The 15,912-nt window shown below is 48.3% G+C and overlaps 1 protein-coding gene across 1 annotated transcript; it reads right to left on the reverse strand.

The window, feature by feature from the left end:
• Positions 1 to 1,904: 1,904 nt before the first annotated feature.
• LOC123046451 (uncharacterized) lies at positions 1,905 to 3,915 on the reverse strand. Its single transcript, XM_044469825.1, has one exon. The coding sequence runs from the start codon at positions 3,755 to 3,757 to the stop codon at positions 2,156 to 2,158; it is 1,602 nt and encodes a 533-aa protein (XP_044325760.1). The 5' UTR covers positions 3,758 to 3,915; the 3' UTR covers positions 1,905 to 2,155.
• Positions 3,916 to 15,912: the final 11,997 nt, after the last annotated feature.

Raw genomic sequence — 15,912 nt, forward strand, 5'->3', positions numbered from 1 at the left:
CCGAAGCAACTCCTCGTAAAGCTTGCGCCACTCCTCCTCCATTTCCCACCAGACTATCATTCCATGCTTTCTTCACTACCTCCTCACACCCCTCTTCTTGTAACCACCGAGCTTGGTCTCCTCTCTTCCATCCTCTATCCGCTCCCTCCGAACACACGATGACCGGCCGATGGTTAGAGTGCCTTGGTTCACCATTAATCACCACATGTTTTGGGAAGTTCTGGCACCATTCATCATTGGCAGTCGCACGATCGAGCCGCTCACAAATGTACGTTCTTAACTCCTTGCTGTGGTTCCTCCATGTGTACATATCACCCTCAAAACCAATATCCCGGAGCTCAAATTGTATAGCATCACGGAAGGCAGCAAGGGAATGTTGCATCGCGAAGAAGTTGAGTGTTGCCGCTAAAAAGACGCCTTAGAGTCTGCTCGGGGTTCTGAAAACAGGAGCGATTTCCACACTTTTGTATGAAGGCTGTTAGGGCATGTACAATGGGGGCGCTGGGCGCTAGGAATTAAATCCTAGCTGTTTCGACAGTTTCCATGCCATTTCTGGTGATTTTTCTGGCATCGATGCCACCTAAGAGTCAGACGCTTAGAAATCACGTACAAAATTCCCTCCCTAGCGCCTGTTCCTAGTGCCCGGCGCTTGCGAAAAAAAAAGATCAGGATTTAAGCGCCTCTCCGTTGGAGATGCCCTTAGAGACATTAGACAGGTCGGCCGGAGCACCCGGAGCTCTCAACTCCATAAAGCAATCCGGTGCTAGACAGACAACATGACCATATAAAATCTACATGCTCTTTATCTCAGGAAAGAAAAACCTATACTACATGTTCAGCGCACGTGACATGATTGTGTGCCAAAAGGCAACAGCGAACGGCGACGGCAAGGTCGATCCGAGGGAAGGTTCGGTGGCATCATTCTCTAATCTACAGGGGAGAACATGCCATGTTCTGCCCTCCCCCGAAGGCCCAAGCCCTTGCTGTCCCGCACTGTGGATCATTCCCCTCGCAGACAGCAATGAGCTGCCCCTACCACCCTACCAAACCATGGCCAGGTCCATCCATGTGACCGCCCAACTGCGCATCACATTGTCAACAGTTGAGCAGCATGGAGACCAGGATTATGCATGCATGCATGGATCATAATGCAGATTCTTTCATGCATGATTAGTCGCTGCAACCAAAAATGCTCTTCAGACGGTACGCCCAAATCTGAATCTGACCGGTTCATGAATGCACCAGACTGTTTGTGTGTTTATCCCACCAGGCCCCATCTTTCCTCTTTTTCTTTTTCTTTTACTTTTGTTACCCTGGAACGACGATTATCTGGCATGGTTAAAGGCTTGTTACTGGTATATCAGAAAGTTACAGTTTTCTCAACAAAAAAAGTTACAGGCAAGGGAGAACAGTTGTGGTACCGGTGATCACGGTCAGGAAAGGGGGACATGAGGGAGTGGGTAGGGGTACTGAAGAACCGTGCACGCATCTACTCCCATCTTTACAAGTTATTGCGGTCTTTGCCAACCTGTAGTTGCAGCATATGTGTGTGTATACAACCACAACGCTGACGCATTTCCTGCTCTCAGTACTCAGTAGGTAGCAGGTACCATATCAGTCTACACACTCCATTGAATTATCAGTGATGAGCCTGTCCGGTAGTGTACACCTCCCTAGCAATCAGCTCATAACCCAGGAAAACTACCCCTGCTGACTGCTCACCTGACCTCCAACACGCAACAGCCAACAGGATGGATGAGCTTAACCGAAATCGTCAGCAACTAATGCGTATTACTAATTCGTAATGTCGCAGTTGCCGGAAGGTATTATACAGTTGGTTTAATTGGACAATGACAGTGTTCAGAAATCAGAATTGTGTACTCCAAAGGTGTTTTGTTTGTCAATTAGTCACAAAACAACAACTGATTCGATTGATTTCTTCAGAAGCTCACATCAGAGATTAGTTACAATCTTCGCCGTGTTCTTATTGGGTTTAACCACACTCACTAAAGCACTCATCATCATCTCATTTCAATCTAAGCTATGAATCATGAAACACAACAACATATACAAAGATTCCTTCATACAGAGAACGAGAATCGTGGGTTGAAGCGCATACGTACAAGTCTCAGGAAATGATCGCCGCCATGTCATGTCATGTCCGGGGGAACACGCCGAGCATCTTGCCCCTGCCGAGGCACTCGGAGAGCTTCTTTGCGCCGTCCACCTCAGCGGCCAGGAGCCCCTGCAGGAACCCGCACGCGCCGGCGGCCACCATCTGCTTCCGGCACCGCCGGGACTGCGCCACGGCCAGCAGCAGCGACACGGGGAACCGCTTGTCGGCGCCCCGGACGGCCGGGTCCAGCAGCTGGACCGCGTTCACTATGCCCATCTCGTCTTTCTTGAACGCCTTCCGGTGGCTGCTTGCCGCCACCACCAGCGTCGCCAGCGCCCTCGCCGCGGCGTCCCTCTCGGCCACGGCCTTGGCCTCCAGCATCCAGATCAGCCTCGGCATCGCGCCCCCGGCCTCCTTCCTTGCCTTGCTGCTGCTGCTGACGCTGCATAGCTCCGCCAGCGCCATGGCGGCCTCTGTGCGGGTGCTGGCCCTGTCGCTGCCCAGCGCGGCCAGGACGTGGCTGACGAAGCCGGCGGACACCGCTATCTCGGCGATGTAGCGGAAGGTGGCCATGTTGCGGAGGAGCCCGAATGCCGGCGCGAGACCCGGCTGGTCGCCGCGGCAGGACTCCAGGAAGTCCTTGACGCAGCCGAGCGCGCCTTCTTGGAAAGCCTCGACCTTGAACCTCTGCCCCTCGTCGCCATCGCTGGCCGTCAAGTTCTGGAGGCAGCCAAGCGCGAGCTCCTGCGTCCGCGGCGTGCCGAGTGAGACGAGCTGCACGATCAGCGGGAGCGCGCCCTCGTCGCGGAACGCGGGGAGCAGGTCCGGGAACGCGGCGATGTTCCGGAGCACGCCCGCGGCGGCGGCCTGCGACGCCGGGGTGCCGGCGGCGCAAGCCACGAGGAGCGCGGCCACGCCGCCGCGCGCCGAGACGGCCGCCGCCGCGTCCCGTGACGAGGCGGTGAGCGGCTCCAGGGCAACGCACGCCTGCTCAGCGCTGGCACCGCCGGACTCCAGCGCGCGGCAGAGGTGGGGCACGACGGTGCCTGACTCCTGGGCCAGGAACAGGCAGCCGGCGTCGGAGGACGCGAAGGCGGCGAGCACGGACACGGCCTTGTCGCGCGAAGCCGGGAGGAGGTCGCCGGAGTCGAGCATCGCGGCGACCGCGGAGACGGCGGCGGCGGAGTGCGACGCCGGCAGGGAACCGACGGACTCGGCGAGCGAGTCCAGCGCCGCGGCGCGGGAGACGGCGGAGCCAAGCCGGAGGCGGGGTAGCAGGCTATCCGATCCGCCACCTTCGCCCCCGGCCGGGGATGGGGAGACGAGCAGGCGCGCGTCGGCCGCGAGCTGGGAGAGCGAGGCGGCGGAGGAGGAGAGGAGCGAGACGGTGTGGAGGTGGCCGAGGGGAGGGCCGCCGCAGACGGAGAGGAGGGCCTCGAGGGCGGAGGCGAGGGGAGAGAGGAGCGGCGCGGAGGGCGGGAAGGCGGGGTGGGAGAGGGAGGCGGAGAGCGAGGAGACGGAGGCGGAGATGGAGGGCCAGTGGCGGCGGAAGGCCGGGGAGGAAGCGGCCGCGGCGGGGAGCTCGGCCAGGAGGCGGAGGCACTCCGCGAGCGCGTCGCCGGTGGCCGGCGGCGGTTGCATGGTGTGGTGGACTGGAGGGGAGGGGAGGCAGAAACGGAATGGGAGGGGGGAGGGAACTGAAATGCCGAAATGCTGGGCGCGTGTAGTGCGAAATTGCGCTGGATCTGCGCGCCACTAGCGGAGCCAACTACTCTATGCTAGTGTACTTCTAGAAGTATACACGACTGCTCATTCTACTGCTAGCCATCGTCCAATATTGCATTCAGACCTTGAGCTGAAGGTCTGTCTACTCTGCAGTATGTCACTACGTGGGCCCTAGGAGCAACTCCAACACGCCGACCCAAAACAACGACATCCTTTTCGGATTTTTTTTGTTTGGATTGGTCGACTTATACAAATAGATCATCTTGCATATCATATTTATGGCATTTTTGCCTCGATCCTAGAAATTCTACGCAACTCAAGGACCCACGGAGAGAGTTGGGGATTTCGTTATTTTCAGATTTGAGTTTCTCAAATTTTGAAAATAGGATCAATTGATTTTATTTATTTCATCTTCAATTATTTCAATCACAAAAATAAAAGAGAGGGAATAAAATGATTTTCCCCAAAAAAAGAAATAATGAGGATTTAATAAAAAATCAAATAAGTTTTATTTTGGGTGTTTTTGCTATTCTATTTGAATTTAGGAAAAATTGCACGATTTTCAAAAATGCATTTTAGGGCCAAATAAATGTTCATCTTGTTCTAAATATTTTATTTGAGCGATGAAATTTTATTTTGGTATTTTTAGATTTTTAGTTATTTTTCTAGAATTTATTTTCTGTCGGGGAAATTATTTTTAAAAAAATTGCGCGCGCCGACTGGGCCGAAGCACAGCCGAGCCGGCCCGCCTCCCCGCGCCGCCGTCTCCCTCTAGGAGACCGCGACCGCCGCCGCCATCGCCGAGTCCGACCGGGACTTTGCCCCGCGCCGCCTTGCCCCTTCCCCAAGCCGCCGCCGCCAACCCCGCCGCCGGAGCCGCAGCCGCCGCCGCCTTGTGCCGCCGCCGCCGCCGGAGCCCCGCCGCCCCTCACCAGCCTCGCCGGAGGTACCGCCCGAGCCGCCGCCGATGCCGTTTTTTTTTCGAAAAATCACTCTGTTTTTTTAAGAAAACCCCTAGATTATTTTAGATCGTTCGATTTATTTATTTAGCGAGCGTTCGCTCGTTCGTTCGTTTTAACGAACGCGTTCATCGTTTAGATCCAGATAAGGAACGTTCGTTCGTTAATCTGTTCGTCATTTTTCTTTTTTCTCGGATTTATTCCGCGATTTTTCTAATCGCGATTTGTGATCCAATTTTCGTTTTAGTTTAACTTTTCGCTCGTTTATCGGAATCAGGCGATTCAAACGCCTATAGTTTCGTCTCGAAACCCTCTTTCTGTTTAATCTACTCAAACCAGTTTTTGCTTCTATAAAATTTGACTTAGGTCCAAATTAGTAAACGAAGCTTGTTTCTTTCGCAGTTTGAGTTTTGCTTCTTCGTTTAATTTGATTCTTTTTGCAAACTGGAGTTCTTAAGTTGAACTTTCTGGTTGGATCTTTTATTTGAGTTTTACCTGTGCATTAGATGAGTACTTATTGTATGCTTGTTTGTATGTTTGCCTGCGATAGAGTACCCGGATTGCGCCGCTTGCTACTTCGAATCCTTAGGTTTCACGGATCATCAGCAAGGCAAGTAACACTTTGATCATACCTCCTTACTACCCAGTTTTTATGCATTAGATCAATCCTCAAACAACTGCATGATTAGGATCTTATTAATATGTGGGTTCTGGGAAGTAGATGAGGTAGTACCTATTACCTGTTTTGTTACCAAACCCCTGGGAGTTACTTCTACGTTGCTTATTATGCCATGCTATGCTAGTAGACGTGGATTGGGTGAGTGAATTTCCATGACAGATGTGAGATTGTTAATTAATGGTTTATTTAAGGTGGCAACTTTAATACACATCTGGGTGGATTGAGGTATCTGGTTATTCCAGGATTGCCTGTCTAGGCACCTGGGTAGACCAGGATTGCCTGTTTCTTTTCGGACCGCCACCCAGGCTCAAAGGGATCATAAGATTATTCATGCTAGAAACTTCCGTGTGCAGCCACATGCTATTATGGGCTCTAGCATAGCTGAGTAAGTCGTGAGAACTCTTACAGTGGTAGACTAGCAGATGTAGGGGATGTAGGTGGTATGGTCTACCCAATCGTAAGGTGCTAGCGCTTCTGAAAGACTATGTCTCGGTCATCCATTTCTCAAACGCCATGCAGTGCGAGAAAACAAACGGAGGAGATCGAGTCTTGTGGGGAAAAGTGTGCAACCTCTGCAGAGTGTACAAACTAACCATGATTAGCCGTGTCCCCGGTTATGGACGTTTTGAGTATCTAGTACTTGGATTATCATGTGAATCTCATCATGTTACTTATAATTAATATTGTTGGGTTTTAATGATGATGCTTAATTGGGATTGAGAATGCTGTCAACCATTCTCAATGTTTAACAACCACCATGATAGTTAAAAAAAATTATTCCTTTGAAGTAGGAAAAAATTGGCTTTATGCAAAAAAACTGTAACCATAGAGCTTTCCACCAGCCATATATGCATGTAGAATAGTTTTATTCTTCATTACTCTCCATGTGTTTCTTTGCCAGCATATTCCATGTGCTGACCCGTTTTCGGGCTGCAACGTTCATGTTGTAGACTTTTCAAAGGATGAGTAAGATTGCCTTAGGATCGTGGTCCTATACTCAGTGATGCCGTTGGAGTTGATGGACTCGCTTATCTTCCAAGCCTTTCGCTGTTATCGTTATTAGATGGCCTTAAGCCATATTTATTGTAATAAGCTCTCTCTAGAGACATTCGATGTAGTAAGTGTGTGATTGCTACTCTGTTATAAATCCTTCAAGTACTGTGCGTGTCAGCATTACTGATCCAGGGATGACACTGATGCACAGAGATCGGACCGTTTGAGGTCTGGTCGCTACAAGATGGTATTAGAGCACACGCTGACTGTAGGACACGACCACTAAGCCAAAGCCCTAGATCACTACTCTCTCTTCTCTTTTCTAACTCCTCATCTTTTCTACTCTCTTAGGATGGCGGATGCAAGGAACAAGTTCATGCACCCGGATGAAGATACACCCTTTGGACGACACCTGAAGGAAGTCACCAAGTACCTGAAGATCGGAGTACCAAGCTTCACCGGGACCTACAACGCCACTTTACCTAAAGAGGAGCGCTGGATGATTCAAGTTCAAGTTCCAGGAAGGACATTCATGCCCGTCACTGAGCCCATAGAGTTTTCCTTTGATGCACCAACCTGGAGTCTAGGAAAGAGCATGGCAGCCCACATTACCATGGGACGTATTGGAGAAGTTTACCACAAGGAGCTTAAGGATACTATCTACCAGATTTGTGGGCGCCGAGATGAGCAATGGGAGATGATCAGCAACCGGAAGGACCGATCAATTGCAGCTTTCATCCAGGAGTTAAACTAGCACATTCGACGCCAGGAGAACCAGATGTGCGCAGGCATGAAGGATCTGAAGAAGGCCATGATCAAAATCACGGAACTGGAGGAAGAACTCAAGTCTACACGTGATGGATATGAGGAAGAAATAGCAACACTAGTGGAGAAGAACGATGATCTGAAGAAGAAGTTGAAAGTATTTATGGGATTCCCCGTGACAGAAGGAGAAGATGAAGATTTCACTTGTCCAGAGAACTACATCATCATTGACGACACCGACTCGGATCCAGATGATAGTGATGATGATTATGTTGATGAAGCTGGAGTAGATATCATGGAGTCTTCATCAGAGCAATTTTTCTAGTCGACCGCCATAACAGTAGTAGTATTTCCCCCATGTATCTAGTCCAAGCACTTTTGTAACGATAGATAGACCATTCTATGCCCTTGCTTGTTGAATGAAGTGTTTTGATTGAAATTTGTCTCATGTGCATATGGGTAGTGTTTTCCCTCTAGACCTCATTCTATTCTATATTCTCATCCTTTCTAAACCCTCGGATGCCTCCGAGGCGTGATAATGGATTTCCACCGGAGCTCACCCAGTTGATCCAGCAGCAGAATGCATTGATGCAGATACTAGTCCAGAATCAGAATCAGGGGAACAACAACAACAACAACAATCCACCACCGCCACCACCTGTTGATCACTTAACCCGTTTCCTTAGGCTAAATCCACCGGTGTTTTCCAGTAGCACCGAGCCGAATGTTGCAGATGATTGGCTTCCCAAGACAGCCAGGGAGTTGACCACTGCAGGATGCACAGATGCAGAGAAGGTGCGATTTGCTGCACACCAGCTTGATGGACCCGCAACATCATGGTGGGAGAATTTCACAGCCACTTATCCAGTAGACACTGTCACATGGGATCAGTTTCAGCAGGCTTTCCATACTGCCCATGTTTCAGCAGGAGCTATGGCCATGAAGAAGCGCGAGTTTCGCAACTTACGCCAGGGAGGACGTACAGTTGGCCAGTATGTGGATGACTTCAGTAAGCTAGCACGTTATGCCCCAGATGACGTTGCTACGGATGCAACTAAGCAAGAGAAGTTTCTGGAAGGACTAAATGACGAGCTGAGTATGTAGTTGATGGTAGTAGGTTTCAACAACTACCAGGAGTTGGTAGATAGAGCTCTCATGATTGAAGGGAAGCAGCAGCAGATTGAGAACCGCAAGAGGAAGTATGGACAAGGGAAGCACAATTCTGGAGCTCATCAGAAGCCACGATTTACCCCAAAGTCGGGAGGACAATTTCAGCATACCCATGGAGGAAGTAGTTCGTGTTGGAAATATGCCCTAGAGGCAATAATAAATAAGTTATTATTATATTTCCTTGTTCATGATAATCGTTTATTATCCATGCTATAATTGTATTGATAGGAAACTCAGATACATGTGTGGATACATAGACAACACCATGTCCCTAGTAAGCCTCTAATTGACTAGCTCGTTGATCAATAGATGGTTACGGTTTCCTGACCATGGACAGTGGATGTCGTTGATAACGGGATCACATCATTAGGAGAATGATGTGATGGACAAGACCCAATCCTAATCCTAGCACAAAGATCGTAGTTCGTATGCTAAAGCTTTTCTAATGTCAAGTATCATTTCCTTAGACCATGAGATTGTGCAACTCCCGGATACCGTAGGAATGCTTTGGGTGTACCAAACTTCACAACGTAACTGGGTGGCTATAAAGGTGCACTACAGGTATCTCCAAAAGTGTCTGTTGGGTTGGCACGAATCGAGACTGGGATTTGTCACTCCGTGTAAACGGAGAGGTATCTCTGGGCCCACTCGGTAGGACATCATCATAATGTGCACAATGTGACCAAGGGGTTGATCACGGGATGATGTGTTACGGAACGAGTAAAGAGACTTGCCGATAACGAGATTGAACAAGGTATCGGCATACCAACGATCGAATCTCGGGCAAGTATAATACCGCTAGACAAAGGGAATTGTATATGGGATCGATTGAGTCCTTGACATCGTGGTTCATCCGATGAGATCATCGTGGAACATGTGGGAGCCAACATGGGTATCCAGATCCCGCTGTTGGTTATTGACCGGAGAACGTCTCGGTCATGTCTGCATGGTTCCCGAACCCGTAGGGTCTACACACTTAAGGTTCAATGACGCTAGGGTTATAAAGGAAGTTTGTATGTGGTTACCGAATGTTGTTCGGAGTCCCAGATGAGATCCCGGACGTCACGAGGAGTTCCGAAATGGTCCGGAGGTAAAGATTTATATATGGGAAGTCCTGTTTTGGTCACCGGAAAAGTTTCGGGTTTTATCGGTAACGTACCGGGACCACCGGGAGGGTCCCGGGGGTCCACCAAGTGGGGCCACCGGCCCTGGAGGGCTGCATGGGCCAAGTGTGGGAGGGGACCAGCCCCAGGTGGGCTGGTGCGCCCCCCCACAAGGGCCCAAGGCGCCTAGGGTTTGGGGAGGGGGCGCCCCACCTTGCTTGGGGGGCAAGTTTCCCCCTCTCCACCCCTTGGCCGCCCCCCTAGATGGGATCTAGGGCTGGCCGCCGCCCCCTAGGGGTGGAAACCTAGGTGGTGGCGCATCCCCCTCTCCCCCTATATATAGTGGAGGCATAGGAGCAGCCCAACACATGAGTTTCTTCTCCTGTTGGCGCAGCCCTACCTCTCTTTCTCCTCATATCTCGCGGTGCTTGGCGAAGCCCTGCTAGACTACCACGCTCCTCCATCACCACCACGCCGTTGTGCTGCTGCTGGATGGAGTCTTCCTCAACCTCTCCCTCTCTCCTTGCTGGATCAAGGCGTGGGAGACGTCACCGGGCTGCACATGTGTTGAACGCGGAGGTGCCGTCCGTTCGGCACTAGGATCTCCGGTGATTTGGATCACAACGAGTACGACTCCTTCAACCCCATTCTCTTGAACGCTTCCGCTTAGCGATCTACAAGGGTATGTAGATGCACTCTCCTTCCCCTCGTTGCTGGTTTCTCCATAGATAGATCTTGGTGACACGTAGGAAAATTTTGAATTTCTGCTACGTTCCCCAACAGTTCGCACAATCACAATGGTCCCAAAAATGGTAATGGGAATGGAGGAAGCAACGGCCAGAACCGTACCAACCCATCAACCCCAGCCAAGAAAGATTTGAGCCAAGTCACTTGCTTTAAGTGTCAGAAGACCGGACATTACGCCAACGAATGTCCCGAAGGCCAGAACGGAAATGGCAATGGAAGCTCGGGGAAGAAGCCGAACCCTTTCAACAGGGGACAGGTGAACCACGTTAACATGGAGGAGGTTGAAGCTCAGCTAGATGCAGTAATAGGTAAGTTTTTGGTTAAGTCATTTACTGTACTCGTTCTTTTTGATACTGGTGCATCACATTCATATATATCAAGGGGATTTGTGGATAAGTACAAACTGCCAACCCAAGCCCTTAGGTCACCCATGTTAGTAACCTCGCCTGGAGCAGAGTATATGGCTAGCCTATGGTGTGATCAGTTACCATTAAGGATTGGTAGCTACTTGTTTCCCTCGGACCTAATAGTATTGGAATCACAAGGATTGGATGTGATATTAGGCATGTATTGGTTATCGAAGTATGGAGGGAACATTGAATGTGCCAGTAAGACAATTTTGCTTACAACGCCAGAAGGAAGAAGGATCAAGTATGTATCCCGGCATGAGCCGAGGAGGACACAAGTAAACTTGTTAACAGGAGTTGTGCAGGAGGAAGTACCAGTGGTGAAGGATTTTCCTGATGTATTTCCGAAAGAGTTGCCAGGCATGCCACCAGATAGAGACATCGAGTTTTTGATTAAACTTTTGCCAGGCACAGGGCCGATATCCAAGAGACCATACAGGATGCCAACAAAGGATTTGGAGGAGATTAAGAGTCAGATTAAGGAGTTATTGGATAAAGGTTATATTCGCCCAAGTTCTTCGCCTTGGGGATCACCAGTACTTCTAGTGGAGAAGAAGGATGGATCTTTGAGGATGGTTGTTGATTATCGAGGATTGAATGCCATAACCATCAAGAATAAGTACCCACTGCCGATGATCAATGATCTGTTTGACCGCTTGCAAGGAGCCATGGTATTTTCCAAGATTGATTTGGGATCAGGATACCATCAGTTGAAGATTCGAGAGCAGGATATACCTAAGACGGCTTTTACCACCAGGTATGGGCTGTACGAGTACACCGTTATGTCATTTGGTCTGACTAACGCACCTGCCTATTTCATGAACATGATGAACAAAGTATTTATGGAGTTCTTGGATAAGTTCGTCGTGGTGTTCATTGATGATATTTTGGTCTATTCAAAGAATGAAGAAGAGCACAAAGAGCATTTGCGTTTGGTATTGGAGAAGCTCAGAGAACACCAGTTATATGCCAAGTTTAGCAAATGTGAGTTTTGGTTGAAGGAAGTTGGATTCCTCGGACACGTTATATCCAGAGAAGGAATAGCAGTATACCCCACCAAAGTTGTCACCGTGACAAATTGGGTAGCCCCAATGACAGTTGGAGAGATCAGGAGTTTTCTTGGACTGGCAGGATATTACCGGAGATTCATTGAGAACTTCTCGAAAATTGCAAAACCTATGATGGAATTGCTGAAGAAGGATAACAAGTTCAAATGGATTGATGAGTGTGAGGCCAGTTTCCAGGAGTTGAAGGAACGTTGGTTACCTCACCAGTGTTGATTCTGCCAGATCAGACCAAGGATTACGAGGTGTATTGCGATGCTTCACGTCGAGGACTGGGAGCAGTGCTCATGCAGGAGGGGAGAGTTGTTTCGTATGCTTCACGACAGCTGAAACCTCATGAGTTAAATTATGCCACACATGATTTGGAGTTAGCCGCCGTAGTGCATGCTTTGAAAACATGGAGACATTTTCAAATCAGAAATCATTGTGAAGTGTACACCGATCACAAGAGTTTGAAGTACATTTTCACGCAGAAGGAGTTGAACCTCAGACAAAGGAGATGGTTGGAGCTCATCAAAGATTATGATATGAGATTGCAGTATCACCCTGGGAAGGCTAATGTAGTAGCCGACACGTTGAGCCGTAAGAGCCATGTCAATACACTCATGACCTCAGGACTGCCAAAGGAGTTAGCTGAGGACTTCTACGGCCTATGTTTGGAGATAGTTCCAAGAGGCTATGTAGCAGCATTGGAGATTCAGTCGGCCCTGATGGACAAGATCAGAGAAGCACAGAAGACCAATAAGGAAATTGCTGAGTTAAAGGAGAAGTTGAGCAAAGGAAAAGCCAAGGGATTTCGTGAGGACGAGCACGATACCTTGTGGTTTGAAGAGCGTGTTTATGTGCCAAATAACTCAGAGATTAGGAAGTTGATTTTGCAAGAGGCTCATGATTCACCGTATTCGATTCACCCAGGAAATACCAAGATGTATTTGGATTTGAAGGAGACTTTCTGGTGGACCAGAATGAAGAAGGATATTGCGGAGTATGTAGCAGTTTGTGATGTATGTCAGAGAGTAAAGGCAGAGCATCAGAAGCCAGCAGGACTGTTGCAACCATTGCCGATACCCGAATGGAAGTGGGATAAGTTAGGCATGGATTTTATCACAGGATTACCCAGGACTAGTTCAGGCTATGACTCGATTTGGGTTGTAGTCGATCGTTTGACAAAGGCAGCACATTTCATTCCAGTGAAGACCACTTACACCAGTGCTAAGTTGGCCAAGATATATATGACCAGGATCATATGTTTGCATGGAGTTCCAAGGAGCATTGTATCAGATAGAGGAACCCAGTTTACCTCAAAGTTCTGGAATCAGTTGCACGAAACTTTGGGTACCAGATTAGAGTTCAGCACAACTTTTCATCCGCAGACAGATGGACAGATGGAGAGAGTTAATCAGATTTTGGAAGATATGCTAAGAGCTTGCGCCCTAGACTATGGATCAAGTTGGGACGACAATTTGCCATATGCAGAGTTTTCTTACAACAACAGTTATCAATCCAGTTTGAAGATGGCCCCTTTCGAAGCCTTATACGGAAGGAGGTGCAGAACCCCGTTGTCTTGGGACAAAGTTGGAGACCGTCAGTTGTTTGGACCAGATTTAATTAAGGAGTCTGAACGGAAAGTGAAGTTGATTCGCGACAGGCTCAAGGTAGCTCAGTCTAGGCAGAAAAGCTACGCAGATGCAAAATGCAAGGAGACAGTTTATGAAGTCGGAGATAGAGTCTACCTACGAGTATCTCCATTACGAGGAGTTAAGCATTTTGGTGTTAAGGGAAAGTTAGCGCCACGTTTTGTTGGACCATACAAAGTTTTGGAACGTATGGGAGAAGTTACCTACAAGTTGGAATTGCCTGAGGGATTGTTAGGAGTTCATGATGTGTTCCACGTTTCCCAATTGAAGAAGTGCCACGCTGAGATAGCTGATATACCGCTGAGAGATACAGTGCCACTGGAGGCGATTCAGTTGGACAGTGATTTGACCTATGAGGAGAAACCAGTTAAAATTCTTGAATATGCCAGCCGAGTCACCCGCAGCAAAGTTATCAAGTTCTGTAAAGTTCAGTAGAGCCACCACACCAAGGATGAAGCCACCTGGGAGCGAGAGGAAGATTTGCTGAAGGACCACCCTCACCTATTTTCTAGCCAACCCGAATCTCGAGGGCGAGATTCATCTTAAGGGGGGTAGGTTTGTAACATCCCAAATTTTCAATTTGGAATGTTACAAATAGATCATCTTGCATATCATATTTATTGCATTTTTGCCTCGATCCTAGAAATTCTACGCAACTCAAGGACCCACGGAGAGAGTTGGTGATTTTGTTATTTTCAGATTTGAGTTTCTCAAATTTTGAAAATAGGATCAATTGATTTTATTTATTTCATCTTCAATTATTTCAATCACAAAAATAAAAGAGAGGGAATAAAATGACTTTCCCAAAATAAATAAATAATGAGGATTTAATAAAAAAATCAATTAAGTTTTATTTTGGGTGTTTTTGCTATCCTATTTGAATTTAGGAAAAATTGCACGATTTTCAAAAATGCATTTTAGGGCCAAATAAATGTTCATCTTGTTCTAAATATTTTATTTGGGCGATGAAATTTTATTTTGGTATTTTTAGATTTTTAGTTATTTTTCTAGAATTTATTTTCTGTCGGCGAAATTATTAAAAAAAAACTTGTGTGTGTCGACTGGGCCGAAGCCCAGCCGAGACGGCCCGCCTCCCCGCGCCGCCGTCTCCCTCCAGGAGACCGCGACCGCCGCCGCCGTCGCCGAGTCCGATCGGGACTCTGCCCCGCGCCGCCTTGCCCCTTCCCCAAGCCGCCGCCGCCAACCCCGCCGCTAGAGCCGCAGCCGCTGCCGCCGCCGCCTTGTGCCGCCGCCGCCGGAGCCGCCCCGCCGCTGGAGCCCCGCCGCCCCTCACCAGCCCCGCCGGAGCTGCCCCGCCCCGCCGGAGGACCTCGCCGGAGGTACCGCCCGAGCCGCCGCCGACGCCGTTTTTTTTAAAAACCACTCCTTTTTTTTAAGAAAAACCCTAGATTTTTTAGATCGGTTTTTCTTTTGGTTTATTTATTTAGCGAGCGTTCGCTCGTTTGTTCGTTTTAATGAACGCGTTCATCATTTAGATCCAGATAATGAACGTTCGTTCGTTAATTTGTTCATCGTTTTTCTTTTTCTTGGATTTATTCCGTGATTTTTCTAATCGCGATTTATGATCTGATTTTCGTTTTAGTTTAACTTTTTGCTCGTTTATCAGAATCAGGCGATTCAAACGCCTAGAGTTTCATGTCGAAACCCTCTGTCTGTTTAATCTACTCAAACCAGTTTTTGCTTATGTAAAATTTGACTTAGGTCCAGATTAGTAAACGAAGCTTGTTTCTTTCGCAGTTTGAGTTTTGCTTCTTCGTTTGATTTGATTCTTTTTGCAAACCAGAGTTCTTAAGTTAAACTTTCTGGTTGGATCTTTTATTTGAGTTTTACCTGTGCGTTATATGAGTACTTATTGTATGCTTGTTTGTTTGTTTGCTTGCTATAGAGTACCCGGATTGCACCGCTTGCTACTTCGAATCCTTAGGTTTCACGGATCATCAGCAAGGCAAGTAACACTTTGATCATACCTCCTTACTACCCAGTTTTTATGCATTAGATCAATCCTCAAACAAATGCATGATTAGGATCTTATTAATATGTGGGTTCTGGGAAGTAGATGAGGTAGTACCTATTACCTGTTTTGTTACCAAACCCCTGGGAGTTACTTCTACGTTGCTTATTATGCCATGCTATGCTAGTAGACGTGGATTGGGTGAGTGAATTTCCATGACAGATGTGAGATTGTTAATTAATGGTTTATTTAAGGTGGCAACTTTAATACACTTCTAGGTGGATTGAGGTACCTGGTTATTCCAGGATTGCCTGTCTAGGCACCTGGGTAGACCAGGATTGTCTGTTTCTTTTCGGACCGCCACCCAGGCTCAAAGGGATCATAAGAATATTCATGCTAGAAACTTCCGTGTGTAGCCACATGCTATTATGGGCTCTAGCATAGCTGAGTAAGTCGTTCGAACTCTTACAGTGGTAGACTAGCAGATGTAGGGGATGTAGGTGGTACGGTCTACCCAATCGTAAGGTGCTAGCGCTTCTGAAAGACTATGTCTCGGTCAGCCGTTTCTCAAACAC

The sequence above is a fragment of the Triticum aestivum genome, chromosome 2B (assembly GCF_018294505.1).
Source record: "Triticum aestivum cultivar Chinese Spring chromosome 2B, IWGSC CS RefSeq v2.1, whole genome shotgun sequence".
NCBI lineage: Eukaryota > Viridiplantae > Streptophyta > Magnoliopsida > Poales > Poaceae > Triticum > Triticum aestivum.

Bases quoted from the DNA above. Each gene is read 5' to 3' on its own strand.
- LOC123046451 (XM_044469825.1), bottom strand. From the start codon at position 3,757: ATGCAACCGCCGCCGGCCACCGGCGACGCGCTCGCGGAGTGCCTCCGC.